The sequence below is a fragment of the Argentina silus genome (assembly GCF_951799395.1).
Source record: "Argentina silus genome assembly, chromosome: 15".
Classification (NCBI taxonomy): Eukaryota; Metazoa; Chordata; class Actinopteri; order Argentiniformes; family Argentinidae; genus Argentina; species Argentina silus.
Window position 1 is genome coordinate 9,770,132 of NC_139669.1, and position 23,959 is coordinate 9,794,090.

Sequence of the window (23,959 nt, forward strand, 5' to 3'; positions counted from 1 at the left end):
ACGAGAAAAACGGGAGCTGAATTTGATCAAAGTAAGAACCTGCAATTTAATTGTGTGTACCGATGCAAATGGCACTTTTGTTTAGATATCAGGTGCGGATGGCTACGATGTCACACACGATTTCGGCAGGTATCTGAAGTGGACTTCAATTTCTCCTACTCAATTGGGACAACCTTAAAAATGGCGACACGAAAATTGAGTTCCGGGTCAGGTAGTGGTAGTGAAAAGGAGAACTTTGTCGACTAATGGGACGCACCCTATGTTGAGGGCATCAAATCTTCTGGCTATTGCGAAATTGGATACAAGGTGAACACAAATGACTAAAAGGAGTGGAGATGCCGGGGATTGAACCCGGGGCCTCATACATGCAAAGCATGCGCTCTACCACTGAGCTACATCCCCTTGTAACACACTACGTTGAGGGCATCAAATCTTCTGGCTATTGCGAAATTGGATTCAAGGTGAACACAAATGACTAAAAGGAGTGGAGATGCCGGGGATTGAACCCGGGGCCTCATACATGCAAAGCATGCGCTCTACCACTGAGCTACATCCCCTTGTAACACACTACGTTGAGGGCATCAAATCTTCTGGCTATTGCGAAATTGGATACAAGGTGAACACAAATGACTAAAAGGAGTGGAGATGCCGGGGATTGAACCCGGGGCCTCATACATGCAAAGCATGCGCTCTACCACTGAGCTACATCCCCTTGTAAAACACTACGTTGCAAAGGCAACACAATTTCAGGTTATTGCGACATTGCGTACACGGTGAACATAAATGTCTGAAAGGAGTGGAGATGTCGGGGTTTTCAACGCGGGGCCATGGCATCAAATCATCACATACATTTTTGCGAAGTTGGGTACAGGGAGTAGTAAACACAAGTAACTAAAAGGAGTGGAGATGCCGGGGATTGAACCCGGGGCCTCATACATGCAAAGCATGCGCTCTACCACTGAGCTACATCCCCTACTGGAAATAAAGGGGGGAAATATGAGACTATATCCCTTCCCTTGGGTGCGTTTTGTTGTACATGCTCTCATGTCATCTCTCTTCATTTCGATATCTGTCAGAGTTTACCTTGCTCCTGTCATTGTTGCAGTGTGATTCCTTTCTTCTGTTCAATCTAGCCAGGGCCCAGGGGGCAACGGGATACTAAATGACTGGTACTAGTTCAGTGTACCTACTATAGTAGCTGCTAACTGTAAATATTCTTCGACTTCTCTCTTCGTCGGCCATGTCGTTGTAGCGATGTTGTTTCATTGTGGTTTTAGCTCAGACCACGTTAACTTTGAATGATGAACTTTTATCATCAGTATTTTAATGTATGGAACACCAGAGAAGACGTCTAATGAACACACTACCATCTTGTGGTGTAAAGAGGTAAAGCATCACCTGTCAGTTTCCGGGGAAGAAGGAAACGTTAGCATAGTATTACTAGCTTGCAGCGCTGGCACATTGAGGTAACCATGGCAGACAAAGCGCAGATACAACAAGCGATTAAAACACAAGGAGAAGTCGTACGAAAATTAAAGGCAGAAAAAGCAAGCAAGGATCAGGTCAGTATTCACAGCATAGTATGATATTTGTGTATTGTTGACATGGGGTGAAACATGGACACGCATGCTGTGGCATATGTTAAAACGAAGCAAGCATGCTAGCTAGTCTGCCAGACTAGCCTCGCCGCTTCATTCAAGCAGACTGTTGTCAAATGAATTAACTATCATATGGCAAAAATATCAGGAGGCTTTTCGTGACAACTAGATAACGGTACCCTGATACCAACAATTAGCTATGGGCACAGTTTTACATCAGATTCAGAATTGTCTTTCGAAATCGAAAGTATATGCAACGAAGGGTAGATGCATCATGCATCTACCCTAGCTGATGCAATCTTGTAATTTGGTGCCTGTCTATTTGCTGTCACGTTACGAGCACGATTCGCTCACACTGCATGATGACGTATGAACCTTTAGCTACTGCCCAACTTCAATGCATGAGTGATATAAGCCTACATGTCATTTCTATGGCTGAGTGAATGCTGAGCTTCTTGTACACAGTTCATTTTGTAGCTAAATCTTGAGTCCCCCTCTGTCCTATCCTCAGCTCGCTGATACCTCTCCCTCCATCCTCCTCTGTCTGCTTTCCTAGCTCCGTTTCCCCCTCTATCCCTCTTTTATTTGACTTTGGTATTACCAGGGGGCTGGATCTCACTGACTCTTACCAGAGCTTCCTCCATTGCCAGACCCCTCCCTGGGTGCATGTCCAGAGGTAGGCTAGCTGGGAATCTCAACGCAGATAAGCTGTTACCTTTTGTGTATCGACCACCAGCTTCACTTCTGAGTCGAGTTACCTGGCAAGGCTGTAGTTGGGCTAGCTCTGGCTTTAGGGGTCAGCGACGTCCAACCCTCTCCCATGTCTCTGCACTCTGATTGGCCGGTTGGTTTGACCCCTGCCTCTCATGTTTTATCCTCCATGCTGTGATGCGTCATGCCCTGACCTCCGTAGTGCTAGGGTTGCTCACCACTTTTCTCCTGTTCTTCCGATGCCGACAACCCCCGGGGGAAAAAATCTTCATAATCGTCCTCATCTACCTCTTCCTCCAACACACACATTGCTACTCCATTCTCTCTGGACATTCCTGGATAACTCTGTTTGGGAAACCTAACCTACCTACCTCTACCTGGCTGGCACCTGTGGACTGTTGTGATTGGACAACATGGCTGGGTGGACTATGCCATTGGACTATGCTGCTGCTCTGATGCTGCACTCTTGAACGGCCATTTTGGTTGACCTATACCTGTTTTTTTTTTGTGTTTTTTTTTGTGTTTTCCTGTGATGAATACACTTGGCATGGCCTCTCTGCGTCTGTTTCCGGGATTGGCGGGCCGCTGGACTGGATTGTGTGTCCGTTCTCTGCGTGCCGTATCTGGGATGACTGTGTCTCAGGTAGGTGCCTGACCCTGGAGGGTGGGGAGGGGATCTGACTGAGTTTCATTTAGGCATTTGGGTTTAATATGGATGCAAGACCACAGGAATGATAAGGAGGGGTGGGTTGGAAACTGGTGCAGTATTACAGTGTGTGTGTGTGTGTTTCAGATTGATGTGGAAGTAGCCAAACTATTGGAGCTGAAGCTTCAGCTTGGTGGAGATGATGGCAAACACCAATTTGTGCTCAAGACTGCCAAGGTAAAATTCAAGACCCATGCACATTACTTATTTGTTAGTGTGCTTTGTATTTGTATGCCAAACCAGTCATTGCTGAAAAATCATGATCATGCATGTCTAACTTTCTGGATCTCAGGGCACCAGGGACTACAACCCTAAGCAGATGGCGATCAGAGAGAAGGTCTTCAACACCATTGTCAGCTGCTTCAAACGCCACGGTGCTGAGACCATCGACACACCAGTCTTCGAACTGAAGGTGGGGGGTTAAGAAACACGCATGCACACACAAGACACAGTAGAGAGGGGTACATGTATTTTTGTAACTGTTGGGAATTCTGATTGTATTCCCCTCCCTTGCTGCATAGGAAACGTTGACGGGAAAGTATGGAGAAGACTCTAAACTCATCTATGACCTGAAGGACCAAGGAGGAGAGCTGCTGTCCCTTAGATATGACCTCACTGTATCCTTGGAGACCAAACAAATCATTGCTAACTTTGCTAATTCACACAGCCAGTGGGTTAGCCAGCTAGCTGCTCAGCTATCACTTTCTATTATTATCAGACTGCAATTAACTGGGAGACTAAAACAAATCACTTGGTTCCAATTCAAATCCCCATGAGGGTGTGTCAGATGTTTCCTTAACCCCGCCCCCTCCCTAGGTGCCCTTTGCTCGTTACCTTGCCATGAACAAGATCAACAACATCAAACGCTACCACATCGCCAAAGTCTATCGTCGTGACAACCCTGCCATGACCCGCGGGCGCTACAGGGAGTTCTACCAGTGTGTAAGTACGAAACATCGCTATGTTTGGTTTTACTGATTAATTATCACTTATATTCAACATTATGACATTTTGTGTCTGGTAGGTCAGGGTGTTTTTAGTATCAGAGTTTGGGTCAATTCTAACTCCATTTAGTATACAGTACACAAAACCTATGTTATTCGCTTGTCCCCCCCTCCTCCTCCCAGGATTTTGACATTGCGGGGACATATGACGCCATGATTCCGGACGCAGAGTGTCTGAAGATTGTCCATGAGATCCTGAGCGAGCTGGAGCTGGGAGAATTCCGTATCAAGGTCTAAGACACACACACACACAATGAAACACACATAAAATAATAATATTGACTGCTTACAGACACTGTGCTAACACCCTGTCTTTGACCCACCTTCCACCTCTCTCTTCAGGTCAACGACAGACGTATTCTAGACGGTATGTTCGCCGTGTGTGGCGTTCCAGACGACAAGTTCCGCACCATCTGCTCCACAGTGGACAAACTGGACAAGGTATTAATGTCACAGAACAAAACTTGTGTTGTCAATGAAATGGAATCAACTGGATCATGTTTTAAAATGTAAAACAACTTGATCCATTTCTCTTTCCTTTGTCTCTCTCTCTCATTTACATTTCTCTTCCCTCTTTTCCTGTTCTCTCATTTTCTCTCTCTCTACCTGTCAGGTGTCGTGGGAGGATGTGAGGAGTGAGATGGTGAAGGAGAAGGGCCTGTCTGAGGAGGCAGCCGATCAGATTGGCCAGTATGTCAGCATGCAGGGTAAGAGAGCACACCGCCCCATCACACACACACTGACCTCCCTCACCCTGTGACCCCTGAATGACCCCTGAGCCTGTCTGTGATTGGTCCGATTCAGGTGGGCAAGACCTAGCCGAGCGCCTGCTGCAGGACCCCAAGATGATGCAGAGCAAGGCGGCGTGCGCCGGCCTGACGGACATGAAGCAGCTCTTCAGATACCTGGAGCTTTTCCAGGTCACGGACAAGGTGAGGACTCAGGGGGGTGAGGGGGTCAGGGTGACTGGGTCACCTGATGGCCTCAGGTTGCTGAGGCAGTCTGTCTGTATGGAAATAAACCTGTAAATGTGGTTCACTTGTAACTCCACACAACCATTGTTGTTGCAGTGAGAAATATGGATACTTTTATGATTGATAATGGTTGACGCTCATCTTTCTTTCCCTCTCTCCCCTCCCTCTTTCTTCTTTCTCCCTCACTCGCAGGTGGTATTTGACCTGAGTCTGGCCCGGGGGCTGGACTACTACACAGGTGTCATCTATGAGGCTATTCTGACCCAGACGGGCCCGGTACCCACCCCCGCCCAGCAGAACGGTGCTGGCGAGGAGAGCGTGAGTGTGGGCAGCGTGGCCGGTGGCGGCCGCTACGACGGCCTGGTGGGCATGTTCGACCCCAAGGGCAGGAAGGTGCCCTGTGTGGGGGTCAGCATCGGCATCGAGAGGGTCTTCTCCATCCTGGAGCAGAAGGCAGAGGTAGGAGGGGGCCGGGCGCCACTTTGTTTTGCCGTCTAGATCCGGTATGAGTTGTATTTGTCGCCAAACAGCCTGTCTGACTGTTGTGTTGTTGTCTGGCTCCCCAGTTGTCAGCGGAGAAGATTCGCACCACGGAGACACAGGTCATGGTGGCCTCGGCACAGAAGAACCTGCTAGAGGAGAAACTCAAACTCACAGCCGAACTGTGGAATGCAGGGATCAAGGTGTGTGTGTGTATGTACATGGTATGACTGTGTGTGTTTTCAGGTGGAGTTTGTGTATGTGAATCCTACTTTGCTGACAAACCGTGTGTTCTCAGGCGGAGGTGATGTACAAGACGAACCCCAAGCTGTTAAGCCAGCTGCAGCACTGTGAGGATTCGGGGATCCCCCTAGTGGCCATTCTAGGAGAGCAGGAGCTGAAGGATGGGGTGGTGAAGCTGCGCACAGTCGCCAGCCGAGAGGAGGTGAGACTCCCAACACGCACCCAATATGCCAGTCACAGACAGAGACACACACAGTGCTTCCTCTAGTATTATGACTGACACCTGGTCCTAGCATAGATTTTTTCTTATGATGGCTGATGTATAGATGATTCACTAACTTTAGACAAATGTACTTGTTTGTAAGTCGCTTTGGATAACAGCGTCTGCTAAATGTCAAATGTAACGCAGCCACCCACCCGCAATTCCACATCACACACATACCCAATCGCACCCCCCCCCCCCCCCCAGTAGCTCTATGAAATGTGACCTGACACTTGTCTTGTTGAATGAACAGAGATGAATGACAAAAACCCACTAACATTGCCATTTGTTCTGCTTCCCAGGTTGACGTGTCGCGAGCAGAGCTCGTGGAGGAGATCAAGAAAAGGACCTTAGAAGCTTAGTCACGGTTCTGCCTAACAACAGCTCTGCACTTGTTACCAACATCCCTCAACCCAGGTCCTGTGGTCACAAGTCCAGCCGGTCTCACTGCTGCGTGGCCCTGTTCTCAATAAAGCCACACCCCCTATAGTCTGATATCATCATGGCTGCCTTTTTTTCCCAGGTTACCATCGATTTCATTGATCGGAAGAAGTTACTTGATGGAAGCTCAAAGAGCCTCCACCATATTGCTTTCATCTATCCAAGGGTCTGTTCAGGAGGTTTGAATGTGACAGAATGTTAAGATAGAAATATGCAGTGTAGAACAGGTATGAGTGTCTGTCATGTGGACAACATTTCTATCTACGACTGTCTGAAAGGTTCGCCTCATTGAATACTAACCCAGGGCTTTCAAATCAGTGGTAACCTATACAAAGACAAAGACAGGCTGTTTCAGTTTATCCAGACCTGCGTGTCGCCGTCAGGACCTGGATTGAGGAACTCTTGTCATGCTATTGTCTAAGTACATTATATATATTAGAGGAAATGTTGCAGTAATGACTGTATTACAGCTTAAATCTGAGTCTGAAAGGCTTATCCATCTGCCTGTATGAAACATGCCGGTTCTGTCAAACCTTCAATAAACAGATTCATCTGACATTTACCCAGGCCTCTGGTGCAGGTTCATTCATTAACTCACCACTGTCTTGCTCAGAACAACCAAAATGCTTAATTGCTGTGATGAGTTAGAATCCATCTTGCTTTTGTGTGTAGCCATTGGTTGACATTGTGTTGTAGGTAAAGGGATTCATATTCTGACTTGAGGTAATATTCAGAGAACGCTTGAAAGGGGGCAGCACTCAACTGCTCCATCGAATCATTCTGATAAGAATCACCTGTTAACAATTAACACCTGCAACGTCTTGATTGGGGTTAAATTAACTGTCGCACGGCAGCCTAATTGTCCGCGAGGAGAAAAATAGATCTCACCTGCGTGTATTAAGGCTGTCACACCGCATTTTAATGTACTCTGTCGCGTACAGTCAACATGCTGCGAGCTACAAAGGCTGTCCTGATATGATTCTTAAGATGGCACAGCAAGACAACACCACAGTGGATGGAATTACGCGGCGCAGTCTCTGAAATAGACAGAGCGTCCGCTAACGTGCTTGACAACCAAGGCCACAGAGATCCTTTTGAAGGACGCTGCTGATTAGCACACACTCATTGTCGTGGGAGGGATCCGTTTTTCACCTCCACGCTCGAGCGCAATGTAGATGCGGTGTAAGGCGCGTTAACAGACACTTTTGCCAGCCGGGTAGTTCCATCCATTGTGGTTTGTTTTGGTGTTGTCTTGCTGTGCCATTTCTCGATCATATCAGGACAGCCTCCATAGCTCACAGCACATAACGGAGTATATTAGGATGAGGTGTTAAGTGCGTCTATGCTGGATGAGGCCTTAAACTGTATTAAGAGAAATATATTAAAAGTGGAAGATACAGGGATATTTAGTATCAATGGGTTTATATTCTAGGTATCCCAACCACTCCATATTACATAGTTCATTAATTAAGATCTTGAAACTGGCATGGTGTAAACTTTCTTTCAACAACCCATGTTCAACGATTACTCTTCCTTTGGTAAAGAAAGAGATTAGAGTCTCTCTAAATTGGCAGATGTATTAGTCCTTGTGGAACACCAACCTGAACTGAAATGTAACAGAATAACACAACTGCAACATGTCATCTCTCAAATCTCTCATTATTTTTATTCAAATGAGAAACCAACCTGGACAACACATATAATGGTGCAAAAACACGCAAATTCAAAAGTGTGGGTCACTTCAAGCAGTGCAAAACATCTACTCACTACATATAAAAGTGCAACACAACACGCAAATCAAAGTAAAAAATAGTGCATCTACTTACTCACTACATATAAAAGAGTGCAATACAACACACAAATGAAAATATTTGTTCTTTTTTTTTCTTCCTCAGAATTAAAACATGATAAAACTAAAACAATAACAAGCCCGGCGGATTGCATAAGGGGAGGTGGGCTAGAGCTGGATGATGATGTTAGGCCATGTAGAGGGCTCGGAGGACTTTGTCAGCCGTGGCCTTCTGCGCCTCCTCCTGCACAGCGGTGTGACTGGGACCAGGCAGAGTCTGCACTGTGCCGGTGAAGGGCATTTCCAGCCCCGGCACACACACCCGGTAGCCGAAGCACAGGAAGCCGTCGGGCCCCATTTGGCGGAACCGGATATCATAGAGTGGAGGCCCCCCGCCGTACACCTCACACACACTCTGGAGCAGGGCTACTGCATCCTGGGCCATGGCCGGACCCCTAGGGGGAGAGAGGGGCACCCGAGGGGAGGGGGGCCCCACGGCCCGGGAGAAGGCGGGGAGTTGGTGGCGGACCAGGCGAGGGGGCAGCAGGGGAGGCCGGGGGCTCTCGAGGATGCGGCAGGGAGGTTTGACGGGCGACTGAAGGTGATTGGGGGGTCTTGGGCGCTCGTCGCTCTTGGGCCTGGCAGAGGACTGCCACTTCACAGTAATGGGCACCCTGAAGTGCTTCTTAAACGCTGCGGAGAGGTGGGGGTGGGGAGACTTTCATTATGTTTTTATGAGGACCTGATTTAGAAATAGCATCACTAGCATAATCTGTCCATTAGGGCAGCCATGTGTAACGTGTCTGGTCCCTGTGTTGTATATCTATGACCTCGCTGATCTCCCTACCTTCAACCAGCACCTTCTTGGCCATGGAAGCTGCATGGTGGGAAGTGTAGACCACCACTGCTGCCACACCCTCCCCCCCAGGACCCAACTTCAGGGACACACCCTCTACCCCATCAGAGAAGTCTCGCAGCACCTGGAGGAAGGATGGAACACACACACACAAAACATAGAAGACTTTACATTCAGGTGTTTTTCAGTGACATTTTATTTCTACATTTATACATCATGGCTGGTGTTGAAGGTAGAAACCAAAAGACTGGAATGGTATCCAACACGTATCCTACGGTATCCCACCATTCCTCATTCCATGCATCACAATGAGCCTCTCCTCCAGTTTCCACCTCACGCTAGCACACAAACCTGCTGCAACCGCTCTCTCCCCGTGTTGGCGGGCAGGTCACCCAGACAGAGCTGGCGTTTCTCTGTGCTGCGCCGCACACTCAGATGGACACCCAGCTTCAGGACGTGGCCATGCAGTGTGCGGATGGCGGCAGTGGCCAAGGCAGGGCTGCCGTACTTGGCGTATGCGAAGCCGCGGTTCTGCCCGCTGAAGTTCATCATGAGGCGGAACTCCCAGAGGGGGCCCACGGCGCGGAACAGCGGGATCAGCTGGTCCTCATACGTGTCCCGGGGAATCTGGCTGATAAACACTTCACACCCCGGCCCAGGGGGGGCACCACACCAGTCTACAGCCAGCAGGGGGAGATAGACATCACAGACTTCAGCCATCATCAGCCTTCTGTTAATTTACTTCCAGTTCAAGCCGAAAATTCTGATTCATTCCACCCCCTCCAAGTCAAAATTTTAAAATCTCCATATAGTCAACTTAAAGACTATTCAAACGCTATGTAAAAAGAAAATGTACAAGAAAATTGTATTTAACCTTTATTTATACAGGGTAAACACACTGAGCCTCTTTTGTCACCTGTCAACAATATTTCTACAATTACAAAACATATACAAAATACAACACAGTTAAATACAGAAATCAATACATCATATGAAACCACAATATATCAGGAGAAACAATTACATCCTTCACCAAAGAGGTCCTCAATCAACACCCTAAATTGCCTGAGTGGCACCAGAACAACCAACTGAAATGTTTTTTTTTAGATTGTTCCAGCAGTGAGGTGCACCATAACTAAAAGCGGATTTATTCAATTTGGTGGAGACCAGAGGAACCTCAAGAGTTAACCAACTCTGAGAACAAGTTAGATAATTTATGTTCTTGAATTTCAATAATGAGGTTAGTTAAGCCGGGAGTTTGTTCTGTCCGTTAAAATAATTTTTTGCTACACCAAGCCTGATCCAGGCCTATTTCAGACAACCTATGAATGAGTAGGTAATGGACAACCATATGGAATGCCTTGGAGAGATCTATAAATAAGGCAGCACAATGGGTTTTTTTTATCTAGGCAATTTAACACATCTTCTAAGACAAGCGTAGCAGCTGAGACTGTGCTATGACCAGGTCCTAAAGCCAGATTGGACCACATTTAGAATATAATGAGAAGATAAAACGGTTCTTAACTGGGAGTTGACCAGGGACTCTAATTCATCAGACTGAGATAACAGTCAGATGAAAAATATGTGTCAATGACTCCACAATCAGGGTGTAAGCCTATTATATTATTTTCACCTATCCTACAGTTTAATAATCAGTGTCATTTATAAGTATTGAGTGTACAACTTTATGATATTTTTTGCACTTTGCTTCATGCAGGTCAGAGCAAGTATAGTGAATTTTCTGAATGGATTTGTCCATCAGTTCTCTTTTAATGGGATTTGTTCCCAAGACAGGCGTCATTACCAACAGGTGTGTGTACTTAGATAGTAATGGATAGGATAAGTATCTAAAACAAAAGCTCTACAGGAAAATGGAGTCAGATAATTCTCTTTGGGCAAAAATTTGTGGAATTTCAGGATGGAAGTAATTTCTGATTTTGTCATAGACCATCTGAGATAATTAATGGTGTATTGACACTTTACTGAGATCCAATCACACTCACCATCAGGCGGTCCTCCATATTTCCGCTGGCCATTGACCTGGGTCAACTTGATGTCTGCCTCATGCAACCATATCTCCAAAGACTTCTGCCCCAAGTTCATTACCTGATTTGGTAGAAAGATACAGAGGTCAAACCTTTGCATAGGCCTCCTTCATCGGGATGGGTCTTGTATCAAGGTATAAAGTGTGAAATTGTCAACGCAAACTTGAAATGCACTTTATTGACAGCCATTGGCGGTTGATCAAAGGCTTTCGCCATAATGAGGAACACGAGGCCATACACATTAATGATAAACACCCGCCAGTCAGTTGTGCAAACACTCGCCAGGAAAGGTGTGCAAAGTAAACCAGTAGAGAAAGTAAGTTTCACACTTTCTGCGCCCTTCATTATATCCAAAGCAAGACACATTACTAATGCTTACAAAGCTAACGTTGTTATAACACCAACAAGTTGCTTTCTGTGACACAAGAAACATCTATGTAAGTGGGGACCTTGGGTGTTGTTGCTGCTGCTCTCGATAAGAGTGAGTAGCTGTTGGTTCAATGTGCAGTACACATCAAACTGGAGAAAAAAAGTACAGAACTCACTTGAAAAACACATGGCGAAAGGTATTAGCATTCACTTATGAAATAATACATAAACCCTCTAATCAATCATTTTAAGTACCTGACTTCGCTCAGTGTCCATCACCCCGGCTCCGTTTGTCAATTATCTCGAGAAAATATCACTTGTGGATTGATGATTAGTGAGTGATACCACGGTGAGATCTCGTGACCTTACCTACCAGTATGGATCAAACTATTGGGCAACAGAATGAGGCCGGGGGCGTATTTAGGAAGAAAAGGTAAATCTGTTTGAGGGCATGCCAAGAAGCGCTTGATAGAGGTAGACCAATAGTTAGACTAACATAAGACATCAAACATTTGGATTCCAAATTATCCTAGATGCTTTAAAGATTTCCAAATGGTGGTGTTGCACAACAGTTTTTCCTCAGCGACTTTTGGAATGATTGAAATGATTGAACTAGGCCTATTACGTCGTTCCATGGATTCCTGTACAGGCCAGAGTAATCCATGTAACAATATGTTTCTCCCACAAGATGTCAGTGTTCGACAATGTTCTCCATAGTAACCTATATGTGTCAAATATCCATATCGGAAAATGCGCTCATCCTATGACTTTGAACTTTTCATCTGCAGGCTGAGTGACAGGGTCATGTGTGCAAAGAGGATACCAGTGCGTGTTTCTGCCGTGCTATGGTGGGGTGGGGTGGGTGGTGTGTGTGTGTGTGTGTGTGGATTGGGTTGGGTTTGGTAGGTCTGCTTTGTACTTTGCAGCATGTTACGTGGTGCCACGGGGGTCCCTGTCTTCGAGCCTGGCATAAAATGAGGGTTTCCCGCTGCTACCTACTCCCCATCACACCTACCACATCTGCACTTCAAGGCTCGTTCTCTGTAACACATCCATTTTTCATTCTGTAAAAATCGGTTCTACTCACATGTCTGAAATGTTTTATTCAAGACCAGCCTTGCTGGGCGTGTGTGTGAGTGTGTGAGGAACACACGCCGTTGGTAATTAGAGTGCTCTTTTGAGGAAGAGGAATCAAAATGGGGAGCAAATTCGCCAACTGCCTTCACTATGATCCACTGAGTCAAGGGGGTGGGGTGTGTGTGTGTGTGGGGGGGGGGGGGAAGGGACTTTTTTGGCTGTCTTGAGCAGGGTTGTGTGCTACTGCACTCTGAGATGACTTTTATGGATTTTTGATAATGCCTTTGGAGCAGCCTGAACTCTTCATTTTTCTCTGCCAAAAGAGAAATGGAAAGTTGGAGAGGAGGGCCGAGGCAAAGAGAGACGGAGGGAGAGAGAGAGAAGAAAGAGGAATGGGAATAGATAAAGAGAGAGGGGGGGGGAACACACTGTTTCCTCCCTATCCGACTGTTCCCAGTAGAGTGCTTTATCTCAAGTATCTATGAACCAAAGTGAATTAGTCTATCTAGACTGAGCGGATAAGAGCCCTGTTTCAGAGCAATGTGATTTGCATCAAGGTCTCAAACATTGTGTATTGACCGGCGTGGTCTCTGGAGTTAATACTGAAGTGGATTTAGAAGAGATTGAACCCTCCTCTCTTTCCACGTGTGTGTGTGTGTGTGTGTGTGTGTGTGTGTGTGTGTGTGTGTGTGTTTGTGTGTGTGTGTGTGTGCGTGCGTGCATGTGTGTCTTTCTCCTCTTTCTACACCTTTCAAGGTCTGTGTATGGCTTTCCATGATAGGCTGTGATGAGTGTTACTGCCCCACATCAACACTTTATATTGCAAAGGTGTACACACACCCAGACATGCATACACGTACACACGCACACACAAACTTCACAGCACAGGGCCACTGAGTGCAAAGACAGCTCTGTATCACAAGTCAGTGTGTTAATTATATGTTTACAACAAGGCCAATTATGATTTAGTGCCACAAGTTGTTCCTTCTCTCGTCTAGCACAACTTCTGCAACATTGATGTGTGTGTGTGTGTGTGTGTGTGTGTGTGTGTGTGTGTGTGTGTGTGTGTGTGTGATTTGGCCAGATACTGTACTGTGTCTGAGTGTCTGATTAGACATTATTTCCCCCTTAACCCTAACCCTATACATCAATTTTGGACTTTTAAATTAGTTATCGATTGATTCTGTATCTAAATGAATGATATAAAGATTGATTCTTTCTTTGATTCTTGAAGAATACAACTTGAAATGCCTCGTGAGCTTAGTTCAACTGTCTTGTCTTACCCCATCGGACCTCAATTTAATTACAAACAAACACTGTATAGCTTCAAAACATGCTTAAAACTATAATGTGGTCTCATGGATGGTCAGTCCTTGCATCCATAGCTCCATCTACGAATTTGATAGTGGTTACATTTCTCCAGCCCTGTCCCTCAGCTGTTTATCCAAAAAAGTGGTGGAGTGACTGCTTTGAGGTTTTTTGAAGATTATCCCTTACAGAGGTGGATACAAAGCAATATTAATGAGGCTGGAGAGGATGGTCCATCTGATCACTGAAAGGAGGTTTTGTAGTGAATTGTCAAGTGTACAAATAGGAAGTTGATAGCGATTGTGTTGGTGAAGAAATTGGAATGTGAATGTCTGTTATGTCGCCTTTTGCTATTTTGTGCTGCCCTGTGGTAATATTTATTTCTTTCCTTTGTAGGGTATTATTGAGCCGCACTTACATTTTAGTAGCTAAGTGTTTTATGCCTATTGATTAGACGGACACCTTACGATGCCTCTCTCTATCCAAGAACAACAAACTTTGGATTTAGTTTATTGGGTTTCATTTATTGGGTTTAGTTTTTTGTATATATAATTAGATTTTATAATCTTTAATTTTTACATGTCAGTTCAATTTAAGTAGTTCTATCTTACATTTAGTTTTACGGTAAACAGGCACCACTAGTTTAGTACCCACACAGCTCCATTTCTCTGTTGAAAAGTTTTAAGAATGTCTCTTATACTCCTCAGAGTCAAATTAGTCACAGTGAAGCTCTGTCACTCTGTTGCTAAGAAGTGTCAGCTGCATAGCGACAGCAGATCCTGAGCCGTAGGGCCTTGGTGTGCTCTACACACACACACACACACACACACACACACACACACACACACACACACACACACACACACACACACACACACACACACACACACACACACACACACACACACACAGCTGTGTCCCCGCCCCCTCACCTAAACATGGGGGGGGGGGTGTGATCCCTTTCCCAGTCACACCCGCGGTGGAGCCTCGAGCAGCGGCAATCTGTTGGCTGTCACTCCTCATCTATTCAGCTCCTGAGTTAGCTACACAACTCTCAGCAAGTCTGCAAGACTTTGAAACCAACTTTAATCATCAGAGTTGGGGTTCAACGTCAGCAGCACCACAAGCTTGGTAGTGAAAGGACCTTGATATTTCGTTGGCTTCTCTGAGGTGAAGGCTGAGAGCTCACACTAGACATTGTTTATGTATTTTGGAACGTTTTTAACATCACCAATTTTAAGCTTTTCATCACTTGTTTCCTGATGCAACATGATATTGTGTTTGTGGTGACCCTCTCCAAGGCCATACAGTAGCACTGGGTAGTAGGTACTGTACACAATAACAGCCTGCATACGGTGTACTGCCATGTTTTTTTATGGTGTGTGTGTGTGTGTGTGTGTGTGTGTGTGTGTGTGTGTGTGTGTGTGTGTGTGCGCGTGCATGCGTGCGTGTCTGCATGTAGATCAGGTTAGAGACGGGCCTAATTCAGCCTGGTGTTAACATGTGTCATTGGTCCTTTGTACCTTCGTCGCTCAGGACTGTAGCTGATTTATACCAGCGTGTGTTGTCGAGCGTGCTGGTCAATATTAGCTCGGGAGGCTCTTTCTCAAAGAGACCTGTTTGCTCTCCCCCCTCCTCCCCCCTCATACCCAACAATAGCTCCCCCCCCCCCCCCCCCCCCCAAACACACACACACACACACACACACACACACACACACACACACGTCCCTGCGATGTTCCTGATAGCATGGAACGCTCACTCACCAGGGGCCACACATGGCCAACAATAAAACAGCACAGGCAGATGTTTAATAAAGTTAGTGTGTTCGGACCTGTGTGTGTGCACGTGCGTGCGTGTGTGTGTGCGTGCGTGCGTGCGTGTGTGCGTGCGCGCGTGCGCACGCGTTTCTCAGTACTAAAGATATGAGGTGACCTTTAAAACATCTCTGCTAAGAGTTCAAACTTCAAACTTGACCATCCCACTTTACCTGACTATTTTGAAGTGTGTTAGTGTGCGTCTTAAAGTGAGTGTGTATGTATAGTGTATGCGTGTACACAATCTGTACATATGTGTGCTTGTTTCAGTTTCAGTGTGTATGTTTTTTCATTGATGTTTATCACAGGGAAACCTTATGGTGTGAATTTCATTTAGACTGTCTTGTTTGTTTTGCTTTTCTGGTTATATGAGCTGGTAAGCTACCGCCTCACTGGCTTGGATTGTTTGTCATTTGCCATTTCAAGTGGAACTAACGAGAGAGAGAGAGAGAGAGAAAGAGAGAAATTGCGTGTGAAATTGCTTGTGAGATTTTGTAACAATATCTGGGTATTACATGCTTGTGTGGATATTCACCCCGCTCCATTCTGTCTCTCATCTTCTTTCAACTGGCTGGTGATGAAAGGCACACGCATCGCTAATCAAAAGCTTTATACAGTGTGTCATTGTGGTTTTCTCAGGTTCAAGATGAAAGTCTAGGCCTATAAATTGGGTCTGATTGAGCACTGAATCAATTGTTAGTTAAAGCAAATGACATTTGTGTGTAGTATTGTGTTGATAAGTGGTATTATGACAAGTAGTAGTGGTGGTTGCAGTGCAGCAGTATGAGAGAGAGAGAGATGGTGAAAACAGAGAAAGATTGAGGATGAGAGAAACCGTGCTAATACTTGGGAAAGATGGCGAAACAGCAGTGAGGGAGAAATAAGAGTTGAGGTGATAGAGAAAGAAGTGGAAGGTGGAACATTCCGGGGTTCTCCAACCCTGGAGCCCGTTGCCAGATGGAACCACAGAGGGTTCCAGGCCATTATATTATGTTGTCATAGCTCTGTCTGTCCTTTTTAGAACAGAGGAGCTCTTCCCTGATTAGCTGAATAGATTGGCTCCGGTGATTAACCGACAGGCTGTGGGATTATACGACCTCTCGCGGAGTGAACAGAAAGACATGTAATTTGTTTGATGGGACAAGGCTACAACATATGTGTGTGTGTGTGTGTGTGTGTGTGTGTGTGTGTGTGTGTGTGTGTGTGTGTGTGTGTGTGTGTGTGTGTGTGTGTGTGTCACCATTTAAATGGCTTACTGATTGCTGTTTCCAATTTGTAATTGAGGTTAGAAAAAAAAAAGTGAATATAGTACAGTAGTAGAGAAAGGTTGGGGTTGTTTTTCCCTCTCTCTTGAAGGTTGAATATTTTTTATGAATGATGATAGAAAACAGTTCTTACTTTGGTACAGGAAACCAACAACAAAGCTAAACAGAATTTACTGGAAGCGTCCCATTCTTTTGGTTTTCCATAGTTTTTAGCCTATTCATCAACTACTGCGACATCTTGACAGGTTGGCTGACATTAGCATAATGCAAATTCGAGCCTGTAAACTCCAAGTTCTCCCCTGGCCAGTGAGTTAGCCAATTAAGGAGCAAGTGTGAATGATTTAAACTCCCATGGTCCTCCTCTCATCACCACTGTCGTCGTTATTTATGGTTGCCCAGCCATAAACCTCCAAAAGGCCTCTTCTTCTCAATTTGCACTTCTGCTTTAGTAGGCTGCTGCTCACCCTCACTCTGTCTGTAACTCCCTTGGGAGAGTGGAGGCTGTTGTCAAAGATAATCTATAAAAATCTACCATTGTGATAATGATGATGACTTTGGCTTGGGCTGTATTTCAAGAACATTTAATCACAGAGGTAGGAGAAAAAAACCTCTAGTATCTTTGATAATAATTCAGATCTAAATTACCTTGATGTTCAACTTCATCTCTCCATCATCTTTCTTAAACACATACTGTATTACTGTAGGCAGATGCTTCAAAGTCAGTGTAAAAGAGGCATAATAATCACCAGCAAGATCCATGTGGTGCTTATTAAATGCACAGAGCAGCTAGAGCACACAGGCTATAGGAGGAGGTTGCCCCCTAGATGCTGATCGAGATGAAACGGTAGCCAAAAGGTTTCAAACTCCTTGTCCTGACATAAAAGTGAGCATCTATGGAAAGAAGAAGGCATAGCCCATAGCTACTATACTGTATGATCACAGTGTGCTTAATTAACAGTGACAATAAAGGACATTATTCATGTGGATATTACACCTGAATAATCACACAAGACCCCAGTCCAAAGGAGGTGGCACCTGAATTCAAAGAATAACTAGTGATTACATAACGTCTACACTGTTAAAAGAAAGTGTTGCGAAACCCAAAAACATTTTTGAAGCATTCAAAACCTTTCTTTCGCTTGTGTTGGCAGAAACACTTATCATGAGATGCTTTGAAACATGACATGGGGTGCTGTTACATGGTGTGCCCCAGACTAGCTTCCAGCCCATGCCCCAGACCAGCTTCCAGACTGTGCCCCAGACCAGCTTCCACCCAGGGCCATACGTTTGATTTTGTCTTGTCTCCTCTCTGTACTTGGGTCCACCTTAAACCACCTGTGACAGTGTCGTTCTCTATTCTCTTCAGGATAAGTCCCACTTGGTAAATTGCTGTAATTTGTCAACTGAGTGCAAAAATGTTGATACAGTATGACGGGTAAAGCATAGGTTTTTGTTGTTTTTTATTGTAGTGATCCTGGCCTATGTAAACCGAACTTGCACTTGTGCCTGAAGAAATGATCAGTGTTCAAGCCCCTTCATTGCAAATTGTTATACTATTATGAATATGTCAATATTTCTATATGCTGCAAATATGATTATTATGACACTGTTTTCTCTCTCATAGCTCATTTTCTGTTCACTTTGATTATATGGATGACACACCATATTGGATATTGCTTTTATGTGCACCGAAAAAACGAAATGTATTTTCAAAGCACTCTCTTGCCACACTCTCTCTCTACACCGAAATTCTGATTTAAGAAGCACTTTGGGTGTTTTGTTGTAGAAGCATGTAGAGGCCTTAATGGTGTGTTCAATCACATTCAGTGTATCATAACACTTGTATTGGGTTTACATTAAAATACCAATAAAAAAACAGATTATAGGTTAGGTAAACCACTTTTATGGTTTAAAAAAACAATACGCATGTTTAGAGTCACTTTTTTCTCACAGTGCATGTAATTCGATCTGATATCTGACTAGAGTCGAATCGAATCATTTACGCAGGAAATATGTTGTGTATAGCCTATGTGCCCCCTTAAGCATGTCCTCCGTCGTTGCGTCTTGGCACTTCTGAGCCAATCATGATTTCGCAGTTGTGTCAGTGAGAGCCTCAGCTCGGCTCCGACTGTCATTGTCGCACAGTGAACGGACGAGCGCGAGGAGGAGGGTTAATAACCCAACCGCTCTCTATCTGTCTATCCTCACAGTCGCAGCATGTAGACAGTCCTCTCACACCTCTGCCGGGAGAGAAATGGCGTGATAGAAATGATCAAAATTCAATAGCTATGGGTGCAGAGCGAAGGATACACAGCCTGATGTTCAACATCTGTAAATAGTTTTGGAGTGGTGGGTCATTGCTCTAGGAACCGGCGCGCTGAAGCGGCGGTGACAGTAAAACTAACAGCTGCGTTTTTGGGCTGTGTAATTTGGGGGATTTATTCTCATAGAGGACTACACACCTGCAACTCAACCTAGACAACAAGGTCGTGACTGCCGGTGGATGTAACGCGGAGCGGAGCGGAGTGGCGGGTCAGGTGTCTGCGCCTCTGCGGGCGCACAGAGCGGTGGCGGACCAAACGCACCAAGTCAAATTCCGTCTCCCATCCCGTGCCCAGTGCAGCTGCCCGCCTCATAACGGAGATGATTCTCCTCGGAATTCTGTTGAGTGTCTTTATTTCAGGTAAGAGGAGTAACCCATGCATGCTGATATTCTGTTGCATGTTGAAATTAATTAGATTAGCCCACTAAATTATCCATCATTCATACATAAAATAATGTTTTGTTTAATGGACATGATAATACTGCAGGCTATATGAAACCTTGCTTATAATTTTTCAGTCTTTTGTTTTATTTCCACTTGAATTGTAATTAGCATTTAAGCCTTTTTACGCGTGAGTTATGCGCGCATCGAGTGTATGAGTTTTAATTGAGGCTGTTAGCTTTATCTTTATTGTCTAGTTTTTTGATGGGGAAACACATGCACATATGAAAATGCTAAAATCCCTAAGCATAGGGCTTTTGTGAATGGGGAGACTTTTCTCACCACTTCTGAAGTTGTATTTAAACTTTTTGTTTTGATTGAAATAATTGATATTATCGTTTCCAGTGATATAGGCCCACATTAAGCTGGTCTCTGATAAGGTTGCTTCCTACGGGTTGCTGTCGCCCGACGTTAGGCTACAACCCTAATTCCGTCCCGTATCGACACGTTTATTTATTAGCATGTGTTAATGATTGTGTGTTTGATGTGTTGGTGTAAGCGACAGTCCCAAGGGTCGCCTCATATATCAGTGCTATCTCTCTCCCCTGCTCTATGAGTGTGCGTGATTTATTTATTTTTTAAACACCTTTCTGGCTTGCAGGTCTCTTCTGTTTGTTTGTTTTTATTCCCATATAAATTCAGCTCGCCTTCAGCTGCACATCAGAATAAATTGTAAAGTTGTTGTTCAATGAGGAAGCGCAGTCAACCGACGCGGGTGTGCAAACAGCAGAATCATGGTTGACGTCTTATCGGCGCGCAGGTGCGTCTGGCCGCCAGAGGCGCGTCCAGGTGTGTTTGAGTAGCCGCGGGGACGGCAGACACGGGGGCCAGAAGACAGGACCGCGCATGTTGACGGCCCTCCTGGGCGCGCGCCCGGCTCGGATCATACACACATACAGGTGGTAGGTGTAAATAGGCTTCAGCCCACCTGGTATAGTGTTTTGAACGCAGCAGGAGCTGCAAATTTGAACAGCAGGGGTTTGGAGACACTTAACTAGAGATAAGACAGAGCCCTAAACTCATTTGGGATTTCCTCTATTGAGAGAGATGACGTAAAGGGAAATAAATTAACCTGTTGGAGGCTTTGAAGATAAGGGTGTGTGTGTGTGTGTGTGTGTGTGTATGTGTATGTGTATGTGTATGTGTATGTGTATGTGTATGTGTATGTGTGTGTGTGTGTGTGTGTGTGTGTGTGTGTGTGTGCGTGTGTGTGTGTATGTGTGTGCGCGCGTGCATGCGTGTGTGTGTGTGTGTGTGAGTGTGTGTGTGTGCGCATGTTTTTGTGTGTCTTGGGGTTGTGTGTGTCTAGGGGGAAGCTAGGGGTCGTTTGTGTGTTTTGTTGATAACTGGGATTTGGAACCCAAACACAGGAGCAGCAGATGGTATGTTGGGCTGATGCCTCCTTGGCTGTGTGTGTGTGTGTGTGTGTGTGTGTGTGTGTGTGTGTGTGTGTGTGTGTGTGTGTGTGTTTGGCCTCACTCAAATCACACTGTCATCTGCCCATTTTGCTACAGTATACCCCTGGGTAATGATGTCATACCTCAGTGCTCTACAAAGTGAACTCTGGGATTGACACTCCACTGCACTCCAGTTACCTATTAGCAATAATAACCACTGAACTAGGGTCATCTCTCCCTGTCTCTGGTCCCTTTGCAACTATCTGCTTCCTGTTTGTGTCGTAACAAGGGTGTACAATGTTATGATGTGTGCCTTAGGGGATTTTGGTGGAGGCAGAAATCAGAGGACGGGTTCATTGTAATGCATGGAACGGAATGAGAAATGGTATCAAACATGTGAGGAATGGTATCAAACCTTATTCCATTCCATGCATTACAATGAGCCCTGTCCGCCGAATTTCTACCTCCAGCAGCCTCCACTGATGGCTTTGGCTTGGATGCTTACTCGGGGGGGATGGCCAGCCCCTCAGACGTGGCCAGAGGTTGTGCGTGGCCTTCCCTTTGGGTAGAGTCAGTCGTTGGTCGTGAATTTAGGGTTGTGTGAGACAGCCCTCCCCCCGCCTGAACAATAACAATCACATGCAGTAACTTGACAATAAAGTGAATGTGACGTCACTGGGTGAGTAATATGGGGCTAATCACTCACAGAGAGACTATGATTGCTCCCTGGTCTTTCTGATGTGCGTCAGTGACACAGCTGATATTCATGCACATACCTAGTCCTACTCGTTCAACTGTAGCCTAGGTTACCTGATCTGGTGTTTTCCACGTATACTGTATTCAATTTGTATATATTATATACAGTGTTTTATGTAAGTAGACTAGCGTTGAATGGTTAATGAAGCACCAGAGTTGGGGCAAATTTCTTTTCAATTCCATCAGTTACGGAAGTGAATTGAATTTCAATTCAGTAATTGAAAAAAGGCCGTTCATTTTCAGTGACTTTTCAATACCGAAAAAACCTGAGTATCTGGGTATATTGTATGTTCCAATAGTCGGCAACTTAACTGTGTGTGTGCTCTTTACATTCTTCTGTAAGTATTGGAATTGAATTGGAGTTTTGAAAACACTTCCTGAATTGAGGGAATTGAAAAGGAATTTGCCTGTGACGCTTGATATTCAAAATATTCAATTTTCATTCTCTGCTCTGTTGAATGTTTTAAACTGCTTTTGCTCTTTCAAGTCACTTCATTCAGCTTCTGTAATGTGTGCGAGTGTGTTTTTCTGTCTTTCTAACAGACAGATTGCTTTGCCCCCTCCTGCGGGTGTGCGGTATTGTGTTTTTGTAATAATGATAGGCTCTGTGCCTCACAGTCTCCCTCACAGCAGGAGACAGACATAAAAGGGTCCCGCTCAGGGCAAGTGTGTGTGTGCACGTGCGTGTTTGTGTTTGTGTGTGTGTGTGTGTGTGTGTGTGTGTGTGTGTCTATGTGTGGGTATGTGCATTGTGTGTGTATGTGTGTTTGTGCCCGTGCGTGTGTGTATGTTTGTGTGCGTGTGAGAGAGATTCTCAGCACATCATTTCCAGCACATGCTGATTGTGTCTCACACTGTGCCGTGTGTGTGCTATTGCCAGCAAGGTTCTGATTGGTGTGTGTCTTCATATCCTGCCGTTTCACTTGTCTCTCTCTCTACCTTTCTCTCTCTCCCTCCATTTCTCCTCCTGCTTTGTGTTTTCACTGTCTGTCCTTATTGATTTCTTTTTTTACCACAGGGGCAATTTGAATTGGTTTACAGATACAAATGGGAAGGAGCCAGAAATGTCATGCAGAACATTTATGGGGGTAACTTGTGAGGTACCTCTCAAATATGAGACCACACACTGGGTTACACTCTGGCATTTATCCACCCAATATGGTACACACACACACACACACAGACACACACACACACACACACACACACACACACACACACACACACACACACACACACACACAATACACTTTGATTCACTAATTGAAATGCCTCACGTGTCAGTACAACTGAAATCCACTACAAAAGGAGTTGGATCCAATATTGGCTTTTCATATTTATTTTTCAGTAAATTCACTCACAAAACCCAGGAACAAATAAATAATTCTACAGAATAGAAGGAATTGCAATGGATTCATTTGGTATTAGAGATAATTTATTCTTAATTTGGTATTAGAGATTAGAGATGGAGATGAGGGATATACATTAAGTCTTACCTGATGTGAAACCTGTTCCAAACTGGGTACTAGGCCTACTGCTTACGTACTGCGACCGCTGCGAGTAAGAGTATTTACTTCCCAATTCATGTCCCAGGGGGCATTTTTCTGTGAATGCAGTATGACATCCTGGTCCCTCAAGTATGCTACGCAGATGGTTACTCATTCATGTCTAGTCTACTAAACATACTGCAAAACTTATTTTAGTAGCCCAGGCATTTATTTGCTTTAACCACGGAGCACACCCGGACATATTGGGGACAGGCTATTGCTGACCCGCACCATTGCTGCTCAAATACCGTGCTGAGAGCAAATATCCACCTATATTATATCAACATTGTTAACCTACAATGAATCTGTCAAAACCAGATTCATCTTTGATCGGTATTGTGATTTATTAGTGTTTCCATACAAAGCTGCCCCACAACAGCTGTCAGACTGTAGAATATGTACCAGTAATAATAACGCTCGCTCAGAATCAAATGCTTCACTTTAGTAATCTGGTCATATCAACAGAGAATCCATACTGGTGAATGGATGGTTTTTGACCCGGCATTTAATAGGGACCTGCGCTTATTTGCTTCAATATCATGAGTGACCC

The 23,959-nt window shown here is 45.0% G+C and overlaps 3 protein-coding genes across 4 annotated transcripts in view; 2 read left to right on the top strand and 1 right to left on the bottom strand.

Moving 5' to 3' along the window:
- Positions 1-1,430: 1,430 nt before the first annotated feature.
- hars (histidyl-tRNA synthetase) lies at positions 1,431-6,986 on the top strand. 2 transcript variants are annotated; one of them, XM_083686467.1, is made up of 14 exons: positions 1,433-1,562; positions 2,512-2,952; positions 3,103-3,192; positions 3,308-3,427; positions 3,537-3,632; positions 3,832-3,957; positions 4,143-4,250; positions 4,362-4,460; positions 4,633-4,726; positions 4,824-4,951; positions 5,186-5,452; positions 5,560-5,676; positions 5,772-5,918; positions 6,281-6,986. In XM_083686467.1, exons 2-14 carry the CDS (start codon positions 2,842-2,844, stop codon positions 6,338-6,340), a joined length of 1,563 nt encoding a protein of 520 aa, XP_083542593.1. In that variant the 5' UTR covers positions 1,433-1,562; positions 2,512-2,841; the 3' UTR covers positions 6,341-6,986. The 2 variants fall into 2 exon arrangements, with proteins under 2 accessions (XP_083542594.1, XP_083542593.1); XM_083686468.1 differs by lacking the exon at positions 2,512-2,952 and having other exon boundaries at positions 1,431-1,562.
- A 1,409-nt stretch (positions 6,987-8,395) lies between these two features.
- On the bottom strand, positions 8,396-11,167 carry dnd1 (DND microRNA-mediated repression inhibitor 1; the record flags this gene model as incomplete). The annotated part of the gene is made up of 4 exons (XM_083685592.1): positions 8,396-8,901; positions 9,056-9,188; positions 9,416-9,741; positions 11,068-11,167. The coding sequence occupies 4 exons, from the start codon at positions 11,165-11,167 to the stop codon at positions 8,396-8,398; spliced, it is 1,065 nt and encodes a 354-aa protein (XP_083541718.1).
- Positions 11,168-18,173: 7,006 nt separating this feature from the next.
- gfra3 (GDNF family receptor alpha 3) overlaps positions 18,174-23,959 on the top strand; it is a gene marked incomplete at both ends in the record, with an annotated part of 10,678 nt that continues 4,892 nt past the window's right edge. The window contains 4 exons of the mRNA XM_083685593.1: positions 18,174-18,230; positions 18,312-18,326; positions 19,396-19,628; positions 22,406-22,431. Coding sequence (XP_083541719.1) covers positions 18,174-18,230; positions 18,312-18,326; positions 19,396-19,628; positions 22,406-22,431 — 331 coding nt within the window. The remainder of the gene's footprint in view (positions 18,231-18,311; positions 18,327-19,395; positions 19,629-22,405; positions 22,432-23,959) is intronic.